The sequence below is a fragment of the Zootoca vivipara genome, chromosome 1 (assembly GCF_965207765.1).
Source record: "Zootoca vivipara chromosome 1, rZooViv2.hap1.1, whole genome shotgun sequence".
NCBI lineage: Eukaryota > Metazoa > Chordata > Lepidosauria > Squamata > Lacertidae > Zootoca > Zootoca vivipara.
In genome coordinates, this window is record NC_142582.1 from 88,733,812 (window position 1) to 88,750,024 (window position 16,213).

At 46.5% G+C, this 16,213-nt stretch overlaps 1 protein-coding gene across 1 annotated transcript in view; it reads left to right on the plus strand.

The window, feature by feature from the left end:
* PLEKHD1 (pleckstrin homology and coiled-coil domain containing D1) overlaps positions 1 to 15,587 on the plus strand; it is a 30,047-nt gene extending 14,460 nt beyond the window's left edge. The window contains exons 5-13 of the mRNA XM_060273841.2: positions 5,366 to 5,457; positions 7,628 to 7,680; positions 9,091 to 9,185; positions 9,885 to 9,978; positions 11,167 to 11,348; positions 12,368 to 12,500; positions 13,933 to 14,077; positions 14,293 to 14,442; positions 15,082 to 15,587. Of these exons, the coding sequence (XP_060129824.2) occupies positions 5,366 to 5,457; positions 7,628 to 7,680; positions 9,091 to 9,185; positions 9,885 to 9,978; positions 11,167 to 11,348; positions 12,368 to 12,500; positions 13,933 to 14,077; positions 14,293 to 14,442; positions 15,082 to 15,236 (1,099 nt within the window). The 3' untranslated portion in view covers positions 15,237 to 15,587. The remainder of the gene's footprint in view (positions 1 to 5,365; positions 5,458 to 7,627; positions 7,681 to 9,090; positions 9,186 to 9,884; positions 9,979 to 11,166; positions 11,349 to 12,367; positions 12,501 to 13,932; positions 14,078 to 14,292; positions 14,443 to 15,081) is intronic.
* Positions 15,588 to 16,213: the final 626 nt, after the last annotated feature.

Here is a 16,213-nt window from a genome sequence, read left to right on the forward strand (position 1 = left end):
ACTAACAATACTATTAATACTATCTGATGCTCTTTGGGGGCTGTGTCCCAAAATATATAATTTTGATAATGGCAATAATATATAATTTGTATAATGGCAAGAATATATAATTTGATAATGGCAAGAATATGGCCACAGTCCGAAATCTGTGATGAGAATGAAGAGCTTGCATGCCCCTCTCCTCAGCCCAGCCACAAGGAGAAATTTTGATGCCTTTGCTTCAGTTTTACTTTAACCAGAATTCAGCATTTTGTTCAACCTCTCAACTGTAGTTAATGTTAACTGGAGTTTGTTTAAACAAGCCAGCTTCTGAAACTATAGTTTGAAGTTGTCTTGTTTCAAACAAACCATACTCAGTGTTAACCAGTGTGATTAAGGAAAAAAGAGATCCGAAAACTCCCATACTCCTTGCAACTCCATGAGAGGAGGAAGAGGAGAAGAGTTTGGATTTGATATCCCGCTTTATCACTACCCAGAGGGAAGAACATGCAAGCCCAATGGAGCTTGCAGCAGTTTGTTCTCATCACGCTAAACTACAATTTAGCGGGGAGATTTGGGGCTCGGGTCAAGTGGAAATTGGGTATGGCAACTGAAGCGGAGGGATTCTCTGAGGGGTAGGCAGGGAATAACTGCCCTGGGAAAGGGAATGAGAATTGTGGCCAGAGTTAAGAACTTAGACTGTTGTTGTTTAGTCGTTTAGTCGTGTCCGACTCTTCGTGACCCCATGGACCAGAGCACGCCAGGCACTCCTGTCTTCCACTGCCTCCCGCAGTTTGGTCAAACTCATGTTCGTAGCTTCGAGAACACTGTCCAACCATCTTGTCCTCTGTCGTCCCCTTCTCCTAGTGCCCTCAATCTTTCCCAACATCAGGGTCTTTTCCAAGGATTCTTCTCTTCTCATGAGGTGGCCAAAGTATTGGAGCCTCAGCTTCACGATCTGTCCTTCCAGGGAGCACTCAGGGCTGATTTCCTTAAGAATGGATAGGTTTGATCTTCTAGCAGTCCATGGGACTCTCAAGAGTCTCCTCCAGCACCATAATTCAAAAGCATCAATTCTTCGGCGATCAGCCTTCTTTATGGTCCAGCTCTCACTTCCATACATCACTACTGGGAAAACCATAGCTTTAACTATACGGACCTTTGTCGGCAAGGTGATGTCTCTGCTTTTTAAGATGCTGTCTAGGTTTGTCATTGCTTTTCTCCCAAGAAGCAGGCGTCTTTTAATTTCGTGACTGCTGTCACCATCTGCAGTGATCAAGGAGCCCAAGAAAGTAAAATCTCTCACTGCCTCCATTTCTTCCCCTTCTATTTGCCAGGAGGTGATGGGACCGGTGGCCATGATCTTGGTTTTTTTGATGTTGAGCTTCAGACCATATTTTGCGCTCTCCTCTTTCACCCTCATTAAAAGGTTCTTTAATTCCTCCTCGCTTTCTGCCATCAAGGTTGTGTCATCTGCATATCTGAGGTTGTTGATATTTCTTCCGGCAATCTTAATTCCGGCTTGGGATTCATCTAGTCCAGCCTTTCGCATGATGAATTCTGCATATAAGTTAAATAAGCAGGGAGACAATATACAACCTTGTCGTACTCCTTTCCCAATTTTGAACCAATCAGTTGTTCCATATCCAGTTCTAACTGTAGCTTCTTGTCCCACATAGAGATTTCTCAGGAGACAGATGAGGTGATCAGGCACTCCCATTTCTTTAAGAACTTGCCATAGTTTGCTGTGGTCGACACAGTCAAAGGCTTTTGCATAGTCAATGAAGCAGAAGTAGACATTTTTCTGGAACTCTCTAGCTTTCTCCATAATCCAGCGCATGTTTGCTATTTGGTCTCTGGTTCCTCTGCCCTTTCGAAATCCAGCTTGCACTTCTGGGAGTTCTCGGTCCACATACTGCCTAAGCCTGCCTTGTAGAATTTTGAGCATAACCTTGCTAGCGTGTGAAATGAGCGCAATTGTGCGGTAGTTGGAGCATTCTTTGGCACTGCCCTTCTTTGGAATTGGGATGTAGACTGATCTTCTCCAATCCTCTGGCCATTGCTGAGTTTTCCAAACTTGCTGGCATATTGGGTGTAGCACCTTAACAGCATCATCTTTTAAAATTTTAAATAGTTCAGCTGGAATATCATCACTTCCACTGGCCTTGTTATTAGCAGTGCTTTCTAAGGCCCATTTGACTTCACTCTCCAAGATGTCTGGCTCAAGGTCAGCAACCACACTACCTGGGGTGTACGAGACCTCCATATCTTTCTGGTATAATTCCTCTGTGTATTCTTGCCACCTCTTCTTGATGTCTTCTGCTTCTGTTAGGTCCTTACCACTTTTGTCCTTTTTGTCCCAAAGACAAAAGAACTTAGACACACATTCCTAATTCTCCCAGTGAAATCAATGACTTTTAAAGATACTTAACTCTGTCCGGATTGTGGCTTTGACTCTGAGAATGAAAGCTGCCTTCTCCAGGTACCACTGCATCATCAAGTCCCAAATTTCGTAACTTCCTAGTAGGCACATTGTTCTGACTAGCAGAACAATTCATTTATGACTAGGGAACTTTTCAAAGTGGCCTCTGTACTTAGGTTACCGTGTCCAGGAGGGTTTATTATGGCGCTTACTATTGTGGTTCTGTGGCCAGGTTCTGTGGCCCTTCTCTCCTAATCTAGATGCAGGCAACTAGAACCATAGATGCATTTCAAGAAGATGAATCTCATTATGTTCTTATCAGCAATCATGCAGCTCCCGGAAGTTCTACAAAGAAGTCTATTACCCCCAGATTCTTACCCTGCTTTTGCACACCTGTAATATTCAGCAAGCAAGTTTTTTTAAAAACTAAGGCCGCAAACCTTTGCACACTCAGATGTACATCCAGTGAGTCCAGTGCATAAACTTAAGAAGGACTGAGTTGCACACCTTCAATCCTATGTTGATTTAGGTGCATTTTAAATTGTTCCAGTGGGTTTAGGGACCCCAAACTGAGCAGGGAACTGGACTGCAAGTGCTTGTCCTCCTGACCTTCACGCTGTGTTTCACATAATGAAAGGGGAAGCTCTTTCCATCTCCGAGAAGTGAGCAAGGCAAGGGCTACAGTGGGAGGCGCTCCCAAAACAGATGGGGAACTTTTAGAGCCCTATAATCGTCAGCTAAGCTGCTTAAGTTTTGCTGTTCGCTCCATACCAGCAGTTTATATCCAGCTAGAAAGATTTTATTTCATTGAAGCTTACAGCAAACAATAAAAAAAAGACCTTTTCACCAACCAGGGTTTATTCTAGGTTGTGTGCGTGTACTCAGACTGGGGAAGCAAGGTCACATGGAAGTGCAATAGCAGGACGAAGCACATCATAACTTTTCATAAAAGGCGCCTATGCATCAGACATAGCATTGGCCATCTATGCAGCAGTCCTAGTAAGCAACCTTCTTGGAGTGTCTGACTGAAACGGAAAACTGGCTTGTGAGTGAACATGCACCAGATTGTTCTGCCAGTAGCTGCAAGCGTGAGTTTCCAGCTGCTCCATATTGACCTGGGACCCATTATCCCCGAGATAATAAACATTGGGCGGCTGGTAAAATCTCATGAGTGGACTTGCACAACATCCCATTCCTCTCGTTTGCCCTGCAGACACACTGCTTTGTAGGATTCTCCAGCCCCCCCCCAGCCAATTTTGGGGGTGCACATGGGACTGCAGTTGTATGAATGAACGTCTGCCCCACTCATCCCTGGACATTATTGGATTTCCGCTGATGCACTTTTAAACGGCTGACTCACCACTTGCATGTGCAAATGAATGAGGGAAGAGAGTCAGCAGAACCTAATTAGGCTGTGGAAGCTTCCAGCCTCTTATTGGTTCACTGTATAGTTTGTTGACTGGCTGGCAGGCTTAAAAAAACAACAACCCTGGAGTCATATCAGACCCAGTCCTGTTCATTATGTCAATGTCCAAAAACCTCCCTATGTCAGCTTACCTGAACTTTCTGCTCCAGTCCTCCCTTGTCTTGCTTCATGGACTGCTACAGAACTTTCTCAGACCCCAACCTCCGTTTCCCCTTCCCCTCTTTTTGAGACTTGCCTCTTCCCCTAAATTTACGGACTATGAAGTATGCCATCAAGCCAACCTGGCTTCCAGCCTTCAGGCTAATAACCAGGTGGATGTCTGCAGGGCAACATACCCTCCAGAACTCTAGGCCTACAGCCCAGCTCAGTCACAGGTAACAATCTAGATTGCTGCTTGCGTATCCTTGCTGCAGAAGCAAAATCACCAAAGAGCACCTTTGCTGCCCAGGGGAGTTTAAAATAGCTGTGAGGAATTGCTCCACCAGTCATGCAGTTGCTTTCTTAGGAGGAGAGAAGCAGAGAGCCCGTGGCTGTGAAGGTCAAGGAACATTTTGAAAAATGTGGGCTTTGGCGGGACAGCAGCAAGCAACCTGGCCATCCGTAGCAGAGCAGGCATGTCCATTTTGCTCTCTGCGTGGCAATCTCAGTCCAGGGACCTCAGATGTGGCTCCCTTCCTCTTTAATTTTTACATAAATGATATAATAATAGCCATTAAAGCTCTTAACCAACCACCCCCGTCCCTGCAACAAGCAAAAACCCCAGTGATTTCTACATGCACGCCCATGCACACAGGTAACATCTGGATAAGCAAGAAGCACCTTGCAGTTCAAAGACACATACCGGCCGAGCAAAAGCACTCAGAAGCTGGTGCAAAGCAGGGGCAGTGTTAGTGTGGCCTGGGGAGAAAGGGTGTCTTATGCAGAGCGTCCTGAGCCTGGAAGGTTCAGCCAACAGCAACAGAGCACTCAGGCTTCCCCAGCAGTTAATTCAAATTATTCATCGATCCTGAGCTCCAGTGCATGCTCTCTGGATCCATCTGTTGCTCCGAAAGTCATGGCTTTGGGGTTCACATTTCCAGCCTTTCAGGATGTAGAATCTGCCTGTGGAGGGAACTCGGGAGGGTTGTGATTTGTGGGCGACAAGGGGAGGTTTGGAGCTACGAGAGCCGCAAAAAGCCTAGGAAATTGACAGAGATGGTTAAAAGGACTTGATGAATTACTTAGGCCCCACGCTTTTATTGCCATTTTGTTCTCTGGAGAGAAATGAGTTTCCTGGTCCATCGTCATGTTGGCGATTTGTTTTCATTATATCCAACTACTGGTACCCTATCTGTTCAGGTTAATGTACTTGGGGAACAGGCTGCCCACTCTCGGCATTTTTTTCAGAGGCCATCTCTCTCCCCCCTCTCTGTTCAGTGTTTTTGAAGAGGTTCTTCTGCTTTCCCAGCCACAGGGAGAGGGGAGAGTGCAAACTTGACAGCAGGCTGTTCTTTAAAAGGAGCTATTTCCATCCTTTCGTTTTTTTTCCTTTTCTTCAGGACCTGGAGAAATGCTCAGCTGGGAGAAGCCATGATTGAGAGCCTCGAAGCCCAGGGACTCCAGCTGGCCAAGGAGAAACAGGAGTATTTAGGTTGGAACGAACAGCTGCTAGTCTTCAGGGAGGAATAGCGTATCAGCAGCACAAATCAGTATCTGATTAATGCATTTTATCATTTATAGAGCGGCATCAGTGTACCGTGTGCTTTATAACATGATGTTGGGGTGTGTGTGTGTGTGTGACAGATGTAATGACCTCGCCCCCCCCCCCATATACAGCATCGCAGGTGCCTACCTTCTTTCTGTAATGATGGTTGAGTTAACAGTTCTGCCCGTGTACCTTCAAGACCTCATCACCAGTGACCTCAATTAAGCAGCATGTTCTACTTAGCTATTATCGCAGACAAAAATAAAGCAGAGTTAATGAGTGCCTTGGGAGCGCAGACCGTTCCTAGGTTCAAAGATATCCGGTTGATGTTGTGATGGAAGCTCCCAAGTTAATGTGACTCTGGGGGGGGGGTATTTTCAGGAGAACATTTCTTGCTCCTGTCGCAGCCTGACACCTGCTCATCGAGATCAAGTAGGGAAGGCCTTGGCGGTGCTCTTCCCATGTGGAAGAACAGGGATGGAGCATTCCAGACTATAGGAAGACAGCATAATTTATGCAGGGTAAATTATGCAAATGTAACTAATCTCTACCCCAAACTCTCTTCAGGAGTGGAGCTACTGACAGATGGGGGGCAGTTTGACTTACATCAGTCTCCTTCTTTGGAGGTCTTTAAGCAGAGGCTTGACAGGCATATGTCAGGAATGCTTTGATGGTGTTTCCTGCTTGGCAGGGGTTGGACTGGATGGCCCTTGTGGTCTCTTCCAACTCTATGATTCTACCTTTTTTGGGCAGTGTAACTTCTGGGTTGCAAGGTCACATATGTCTGAGTGACTGGAGTTTGGAATGGGGCGGTGGTAAAATAATAAATAAATAAATAAATAAATAATTTATTACTCATATCCCACCCAACTGACTGGGTTGCCTCAGCTACCCTGGGCAGTTCTCAACAGAATATTAAAAACTTCCAGAAGATCTCTTCTTTAGGGTGACAGGTAGGTAGCCGTGTTGGTCTGCCATAGTCAAATAATAATAATAATAATAATAATAATAATAATAATAATAATAATAATAAATCCTTCCAGTAGCACCTTAGAGACCAACTACGTTAGTTTTTGGTATGAGCTTTCGTGTGCATGCACACTTCTTCAGATACGAAAGCTCATACCAATGACAAACTTAGTTGGTCTCTAAGGTGCTACTGGAAGGATTATTTTATTTTATTTTGTCTCTTCTTTAGAGATTCACCCTGGCTTTGGCTTAGTCGGCTTGGGCTGAACCCTGACTGAGCTCGGATGCAGGACTTATACCAGCATATCTTTGGCCAGGCATCCTGAAACTCGTCCCTCCAGATGCTTTGGGACTACAACTCCCATCATCCCTGACCACTGGTCCTGTTAGCTAGGGGTGATGTGAGTTGTAGTCCCAAAACATCTGGAAGGACAAATTTGGGGGGGGGTGCCTGTCTCTAGCTGACAGGGGATGAGGAACTGGTATAGCCCAGGCTCAGCCAGCTCAACCATCTATCCCAAACTGTGTTCATCCTGGCAAATCTCGGGTTTGGATTGCTGGGGCCAGTTGGGGTAAGGGGCTGGGCTTTCTGAGTGGTGAATTAATAGACTGGAATCAGGTAAGGGGGAACTTAAGCACCTCCCACCCACTTGTTCTCATGAAAATCCCACCCTGAAACATTTGCATGGGAGCTGGGAACACTGTGCTGTTGTTTCACAATGCGTGCTTCCTCCCCCAAATGTATGAACACAGTCAAAGCCCCTTAATGACTAGGAGTGAGACTTTTTCGCTGCTTTGCTGCTGACCTTGTTCAGTGTGTGCTCTTTTTAACCATCCGCTAAATGAAGGCAGTGATGCCATCCTACTTGATGAGGCGGGTTGTAAATCTAGGTACATTAGTAGACAATGACCCCCTTGGAAGGAAGGCACTAAAGGTTGAACAAGTTGTCATTTATAATTCATTTGGCAGGAGACTGGTGGGAGGCGAGAACACATGAAAGCAATCTCATCATAGTAAATTCAAATAATCACACCACAATATGCAAGAAGCGAGGTTCTCGCTGTGCTGTGTTTCAAGGTCCATGCAGCTTCTGTCCAACTGTCTTAAGCAATTTGCTTCCATTCACTTTTCCCTGTCTGTTTGCAGATAAACTGATGGAAGAGACGGAAGAACTGTGTCTACAGAGGGAGCAGAGAGAGGTTCATTCTCCTCCTTTTAACATTCTGACTTTGTTTATTGACAACATGTATAAGATCAAGACTTCCATTTAATGCAATAGAAACAAGTTGGATTTTTTGCCTCCCCCGGCCCCTCCAGAGGTTTAGAGTGAAGGGCCTCTGGGGTTTTAGGGAAATCTGTGGTGATATAATTATGGGGAAGATTGGGGTCCAGTGATTGTATCATGATCTCTTCTTAGGGTGAAGGCAGATGCAACACTTTTAGAGGCTTTCCTGGACGCACACTGACTTCATTCTATCTGAAGAAGTGTGCATGCACACGAAAGCTCATACCAAAATAAAAACTTAGTTAGTCTTTAAGGTGCTACTGAAGGAATTTTTTTATTTTATAGATAAATATTTAGGTGGGGGGGGGAATAGTTCTGCAAGTTTTGATTTTCACACATCATTGCATCAATAAATTTTCCCCAGATCAGTTTGCACGTGACAAATTATTATTTATTTATTTTTTAAAAATTCAATCAATAAATGAATAGGCAGAAAAATACAATAATGTTGTTCGTATAGTGCTTCATTTTTTTTTTAATGGTCACCCTGGACAAACCTTGATGGCATCTCATTAAAGCAGGGATGGGGAACCTGTGGTCCTTCAGTCATCCCTGACCATTGGGCATGCTGTTTGGGGCTGAGAGAGTCAGGCAGCAGTCAGAAAGCCACAGGTTCCCCATCCTTGGCTTAAATTCTCTGTGGAGAGCACTTCTATATTGGGAATTATAATATGGTTGTCCCTGCTGATCACTGAACATATGGACTTGCAATGCGCATTTGTTGCTACATTGGCTGCATTCTCCCTTTACCCTTAGTCATAGTTTGTTTTAACAATAGTTTGTCAAATAAACTGGATTAAATCTTGCACACAGGCAAAGGAACTGTTGCTTTATTTCACTCTATGCTGGTTTCATTTTCAAAATGCTCTGGCCTTGCACCTTTGCAGCCTGGCAGCCATCTCTGGAGTGGGGAACCAGGATAGTGGGTTCAGACACAAAGAGAAACCAAAGTTAACTCAACCCTAAATCTGTAAGCCATCTTTAAACCATGGTTTCATGTTCTGGTTTGTTGGCTACAAACAAACCAAAGTTAGCTGACCAAAGTAGGTCTAGTCATAGTTCAGTTTCACAAACTGTGGCTTAGATTCACTGAGAACCAGGCCACGGTGAAAGTGTGATTTGCTACGACCCCCTTCTGTGTGTTTACATACAGCAAACGCTGTGTGACGATACCCGTGCAAGGTTTGTGTTGTCTTCTACATGGAAGTGTTTTCCACAGATAAATTTGTCATGTTTTCCACATATGAGCACCTGACACATTACGAGATAAGGAACTTTGCAGTCCTTTGGGCATTCCATGTACCTCCTCTTCTTCTCTTTTAAGGCTCTGGAGCACCTCAACCAAGTACTGGAGGCAGAGAAGCAGCAGTTTGAGGAGGTGGTTCAAGATCTGCGAGTGGAGCAAGAGCAGATTAAACGGTAATAGTACCTGAACTCTGATGAAGCCTGGTGAAAAAGTGGGTCCATTCATTGGCAGCTGAGGGTGATTATCTTGAGGCAGTGGCCACCTTAGTAAGCCCTCACTGAAAGCCCTTATTTCCTGATACACCCCATTGCTTCTTAACTATCCTTGTGTCCCACACTGGCCTAGTTCTTGTACGTTGACCTCCATATACTATCAATACATGTATTCTCCTCCTTCGGCAATTTGGGCTCCTCTTTTGGATATGGCCTTCAGGTTTTTATTGTGCTCAGAGTGACTTTCCTAATCTGATGTTAATAAGCCTTGTTGTTGTTTAGTCATTTAGTTGTGTCTGACTCTTCGTGACCCCATGGACCAGAGCACGCCAGGCACTCCTGTCTTCTACTGCCTCCCGCAGTAGAATAGCCTTAAATTTTGCTATTCTTTCAACCAGCATTTTTACCAGACGGTGTCTTTCGGCACACAGCTGCAAAATATTTACCAAACTCCAGCAATAGTTACCTTAGTGCTGTCATGGTGAACATGCAACTTGCAAGGCTGTTTATGCAAAGCCAGGCCCACTTGACCAGACCCCCCCCCCAACCAGCTGTGCTGACCAAGGTTGATGGGAGTTGTAGTCCCAAACATTTGGAGGGCACTAGGTTGGCAAAGGCTGCACGAATCAAAATTTCTTCCTCCAACTGGTTGTTTTCCAGGGAGCTGGAGATGACTGCCCAGTCCCTCAAAGGAGTGGAGGAGGAAAAGAAAGGACTCCGAAACCTGACAGAGACATTGCAGAAGACTCTGGAAGTAGGTGTCTTACTCTCCACCCCTCTCCAGATGACAGCCTTTAAGATCTAGCAACTCTTTTCCATGGAAATCATTTCAGAATGAGTTTTTAATCCATACAGTAAGAACTAAAATCTTAAGGCTTCAAGGAAAGATGTTTTGCTTATACCACAATTCCCTTATTCATGGCAGGGGTGTTTTAGGAGACGGTACAATGGACTCCTGGGCTTTTTGCAATACATTTTGTGACTCACACGTGCTAATACCCAGTTTTCACTTCCTGAACCAATACACGAACCAAAACTCTTTGAACATTTCATTCTTTGAAATGTTGTACTTCTCTAAATTTTGGAAAGCTGCTTACCAATCACAAAAGGCATCCCAAAGTGTGTATACTTGGCAAAATTGCGTTATTTTAAGAGAAATGTACTTGAAAATGTATATGAATTTTGATGCCGTCTTCATTTTTAAAAACCACAAAGAGATGTGGAAATGGAAAAACCGGGTGTCAAGACTGGAAAAAAAGAAAATAAATAGACACTGAAATCAACAAAATTGTCTATCAGCAAATTCATTTAGCTCCAATAAAGCCATTTCCTCATGGTATAATTGTCTTGGAAAGTGACTCTCAGAATTATGGGTTTTCTTTGACTTTGTTCACATGGTACATTTCTCGTGTAATCTCAAGGGTTGCCTGCCTAAATGCTGAATGAGAGATAGATATTATGCTGATCAAGTTTCTTCTGTTACTGAGATGCAGTGATGAGAAAGGGTCAAGCTGCAAAGTTTCTATTTAACGAGGGTGTGTTTAAAGGCACAGGACTGCTATCAAGGGAAATGTAGCGACTTTACTTTCCATACTACAACTAAAGGCTCCTCCACACTTCGCTTGTCCCATTCCTACGGTAGCAAGCAAGGACCCAAGAGTTTCTCTGCTTGCCCCGTGCTTTTTAGACACAGGTCCAAGTGGTTTTCCATATGCCCTGCCACTTTCCTCGGGAAAACCTGCTCTTTCCTGCTGAATCAGAGAAAACCTCAATCCACGGAAAACCCAATTGATGTTTGCCCCGATTCAGCGGTAAAGAGCTGGTTTCCCCAGGGGAGAGTGGCAGGGAAAGAGGAAGTGTGGACGAGCTCCCTATGTGAACAGATAGTTTGTTTGAATTATTGTAAGGGGTAACCAATCCAACCTATTTGTGTGGCTTGAAGGCGCTCTCCCTGGAAAAGCAACGGACTCTGGAAATGCTGGAAGAGAACCAGAGCGAGTTGCAGCTCCCAACCAGCCCTAGCTGTGAGCAACCTGATGCTGCCGGGGGTCTGCAGAGCAGCTTGCACCAGATCGAGGAGAAAATGCACCAGCTTCTGGAGGAGAAACTCCTGGCTGAGAAAAGGTGAGGTGGTGGTGGGGGGGGGCGGGAAGAGAGTCTTCCAAACAGGCAGGATTCCCTGTTCGCAACCTGGTTGATGGTTGAAAGAAGCGGGCGACTTGGCATCCGTGGCTTTTTGTACCCATTCCTCCCTTGACTCTGTGGCTCCTGCGATCTTGTTTTATCCCACAGGCAAGGGAGGGAGTGGGAAGATGGGGGCAAAGGAGGGAATGGGCCAAAGAGGAGCCACTTCTGTTGCGTGGAAGGATTTGAAGGTATAGAGCAGGCACATCCAACAGGTCGATTGTGATCTACCGGTAGATGACTGGACATGGGCGTAGGCAGGGGGGCAGGAGGGGGCAGTTGCCCCCCCTAGAAGCAGGGCCGCTGGCCAGCCTGCCCCCCTGCCCGCCGCCGCCCGGTGCCGTCTCCCTTCTCCCTGGCTGGCTGTGGGGCGGGTGGAGGGAAAGCCAGCCAAATGTTGGGCCCCGGCGATCGCGGAGGGGAAGGAGGGGATAGGAACAGCCCGATTTCGGGCTGATCCTGGTTCCCCCTCGCTCCTGCCGATCGCGGAGGGGGAGGAGGGGGTCGGAGCAGCCCGATTTCGGGCTGATCCTGCCGCCCCCTCGCCCCTGAACGACCATGGCTTTCCTTACCCCACTGTGGCCCCTCCCCCTGCCTTGGCCCCCAATTTTGATCCTGGCTACGCCCCTGTCACTGGACGTCTGTAGTAGATCACTGGTAGATCACTGGCTCCCCCCAAAGAAGCTCAACAACTATGGCTCAACATTTTTGCCCTGCAGCCCATCAAAAAGGCGCTTTCCTCCTCCCTAAAAAAAAAAAGCTCAACAACTTTGACCTTAACCCCCCAAAAGGGTGTAGATCACTGTCGGTTTTTAACTCTGTGAGTAGATCACAGTCTCTTGGGAGTTGGCCACCCCTGGTATAGAGTCAATCTGTGGATTGCAACCTGGCAACTCTAGAAACACAAAAGGGTGAGACAGAGGAATGGGGACAACGGCTGAATGTGTGCTGCTTTGCAGGATGAAGGAGAATGAAGAACGCTCCCGAGCTCTAGAGGAGGAGCGGGAGTTCTACTCTTTCCAGTCGCAGGCCTTGCAGAATTCGCTCTCGGAGCTGACCGCTGAGAAGCAGCAAACCGAGCGAGATCTCAAGGTACTGATAGCTGGGGATTCAGTTCGATCTGATTCAGCTTGCAATTAAAGGGGACTCTACCTAATTTGCCCTTTCCCAAACCACATGAGAACTGAAACACCGCCATCCTGTGAGCCATTCAGAGAAGCTACACTTCCCTGAACGTTGCAGTCCCAAGTAATGTGACAAAAATGCATATATTGAGCTAAATTAAAATGCATATATTACTGAAAGTAACATTAAAAATGCATTATACTTGGGGGAATTGCTTTGCAAATATACATATATTGGGCAAAATTATATACAAAGCTTTATATTGGCAGAAATTTTGTACTTAAATGCTGGTGAATGTTCATGAGGACTTTTAAAAAAAAATCACAAGCATAATTGAAATCAACGTTGGAAAAATGAGAAACTGAGAGAAACTGAAATTGACAGATTCACCCATCCCTACTGATAAGAGTTGTACACCAATTTGGCTTCTGCTTCAGGCTCAGCAAACAATCTCACTATCCTTCGCTCTCTTTTGCCAACAGCTGAAGGTATATTCTTTGTTCAAAAAGGAATGGCCTATTCCTACAAACATAATGCATGAGCTTCATGATAAAAGCAATATAAAAGAAAGGTTTTCATTGGGAGGCAGGTAACCTATCCCAGGGCACCAAAAGTTATGAAGGACACTCCTCTTTCCTCAAAGGTCTCACACAGTTGCGTTCCTTCCGGTACTTGCACACAGAATGTTGACTAGCGTGGCCCAAAAAACATCTTTTAAATAGATAAATACATACCCTAGACCAGGGTCCCCAAACTACGGCCCCCGGGCCGGATGCGGCCCAATCGGCCTTCCAATCCGGCCCGCGACGACTCCCGCCGCCCGCTGCCGCCGCCCGCTCTCACGGCGCGCGGCGCAGCGACGATCTACAAAATCGGCAAAAAATTGCCGAAAATCCTTTGTGCGCATGCGTATGGGCCTCTCCCGACCCGGAAGAGGTCATTTCTGGTGCACTTCCGGGTCGGGGGAGGCCCATACGCATGCGCACAAGCGATTTTTGGCGATTTTTTCCCGCCCGTGTGCGTGTGCGCATGCGCACGGGCGCGCACTCCCCCGCCCTCCGGCCCGCTGCGCGCGCACTCCCCTGCCCTCCGGCCCATCGCGCGGTCGGCGCGGCGGGCACCGGCCCGCCGCGCAGAAAGTCTGGGGACCCCTGCCCTAGACAGACAACTTATATAATACAATCCATACCATAATTAAAGAAATTATGCCTGAATTAGGTCACAGGATATAAATTGCCTTAGGAGAGGCTAGGGAAAGAAAGGAAGAAAGAGAGAGAGAGAGAGAGAGAGAGAGAGAGAGAGAGTCCTTGCTTACGTTTTGTCTTTTGGTGTTTTGTTTCTTTCCCTGGGTTATTTTTTATTGGTTGGTTGAGGGCTGCCTGATTTCCTTCCTGCTCAGGCAGAGGTGAAGGTTCGCATGGACCTGGAGAAGCGTTTGCAGGAAGCTGAGGAGGCCCTGCAGAGCCTGGAGCAAGGCCTGAATTGCAAGCACCGTAACAAAGAGAAGGAGGAAAAAATGAAAGCCGACGTCAGCAATCTGAAAAGTAAGCGAGCCATAATTTATCATGCCTTCCCCAACATGTCTGGTGCCATCACCCCAAAAACCCAAATGAAGAACTGAAACCAGAAGCCTATTGTGGATCCTCGTCAACCAGAACTGAATCTCCTCAAGAATATTTTCCAAAATGCTATATCCGCCTGAACTGAGGCAGCCTAAGGCACATATTAACTGGCTCCCTTGGGTGTCTCTTCCCTGCAGAATTCTTTGAAGAGTGCATCCGAAACGCTGAATTGGAAGCCAAGATGCCCGTGATCATGAAGAACTCTGTGTACCTCCACAAGGCGGCCACTCGCAGGATAAAAAGCTGCCGTTTCCATCGCAGAAGATCCAGCAACTCCTGGCTCGACTGTAGGTGCTATTCCCCATATTCTCTTATGGCCTGTGGGATTGCGTTGTGGGGCAGGTTTTGCAGGAGCCCTGCCTTGCAACACTTGGATGCAGTTTCTAAGAGCAGCTGTGACACCCCTTTCCATTGCATGCTCTGTGACGTACACCTCATGCTCTGGCTCCGATGGGCCTGTGAGCCCCTGTGGCTGAGTGAGTTGACCTTTCTTCTTTGGCCTTTGCACTGAATTATATGCACACAATGAGGTCTCAAGGCCACACTTCTGCTTCTCCCTTGGCTAGAAAGCATCGGTCCAAGAGGTTTTCTGCTTGTCTTGGGCTTCCTAGGCATGTGTCTGAGCAGTTTTTGTGTGTGTCCCACCGCTTTCCCCAGGAAAACCCACTGCTTACAACTGAATGGGAACAAATTAGTCAGGCTTCAGAAAAACCGATTGATGTTTGTTCTGATTCAGCAGTAAACGGCAAGTTTCCCGAGGGGAAAGTGGCAGGACGAGCAGTTGTGTGGACGAGCCCTCCGTCATTTCTGCTAAATACCACCTAGGTCGAACTTTATCATAATACCTTCCAGATTCAACAACGCCATTCCTCGCCTGGTGTGGCTCTCTACCGGCACTAAGTGTTGTGTGCTGTTTTCATTTTCAGTGCGGCAGTCCCAGTCGTTCATGTATTCGGAGGCCGAGAGCATAGAAGACCTGAAGCAAGCTGCCAAGAGGCTGACTCAGGATCAGCACTTCCGGGAGACCATCTATCAGATCATGATATCGCGCCAGAGCTCCTCCTCAGGCAACAAAAAGTGAACGTTTGCCCCTCCTCTTGGGAGGGAGAGTCCAAACTCAGCTTGCCACCATTCCACTCGGCCAAAAACCAAATTGTTGCGACGAGGAGGCGGAAGTGAGCTGCCCGCTGGCAGTGCGCTCTTTCTGAGGGAATGATGGGCAGTGACTAGAACACTCTCTATTGGTGGAGGTTGTGGTTTGCCGCCATTCCTGAGGGGAGAGGAGCCGTTTCGCCAAGCATGTTATGACTTTTCTGCCAGCTGCCCCATCCCATCAGCTGAGACTCCCGGTTAGATGTGCTTTGTCAATACTCCATAGTTTGCCTCAAATCAAAACCACAGCTTACTCTTAAAGAATGTTTGGTCAAACCTTTCAGACTAGAGGACTAGTTTGTCCCTTTCCATGACAGACCTCCCATTACACAAGTGGAGAGTCTTTTTTTTCTTTTCATTGTGGTGAGAGGAATGATATTCCTATTCTGCTTCCTTGGGTTTCTGGTTGAATATGCAAGCATGGCCAAAATGCTCCTCAGGTTATGTGCAGGCAGTCCCCCTAAGCATAGGGTGGCCACTTAGAAGACAGATATCTGTATTTATTCCGCTTTGGCTGCAAAAACTACATGCTTCTGGTATACCATTTTTATGCTTCCCACTTCCTCAGAGTGGCAGGAAGTTTCAAGGGCAGCCTTCCACAGAGTTGGTTCTCTTGCAAGGCAAGAGGTCTGAGGACTTAATAGACTTTTTGTAGCATTTGTTTACCAATTCACAAGCAGGGCAGGGTGGCAGCAGCAGATAGACATTGCTACACTTTCGAAGCTCTTTAAAACAATAGGGTACTTTCCTAGCTTTCCCAAGGCTGCTTCTTGCTAGCCAGCAGCAAAATTTACCTCGTTTGTTGCCCAAATTCAGGTGGCTCCCTCCCCTCCCGGCTTTCCTCAATAAGCACACAGTATTAGCACCTGAACACACTCTGCTGCCGGTGAGACCTGTGCATCCCAG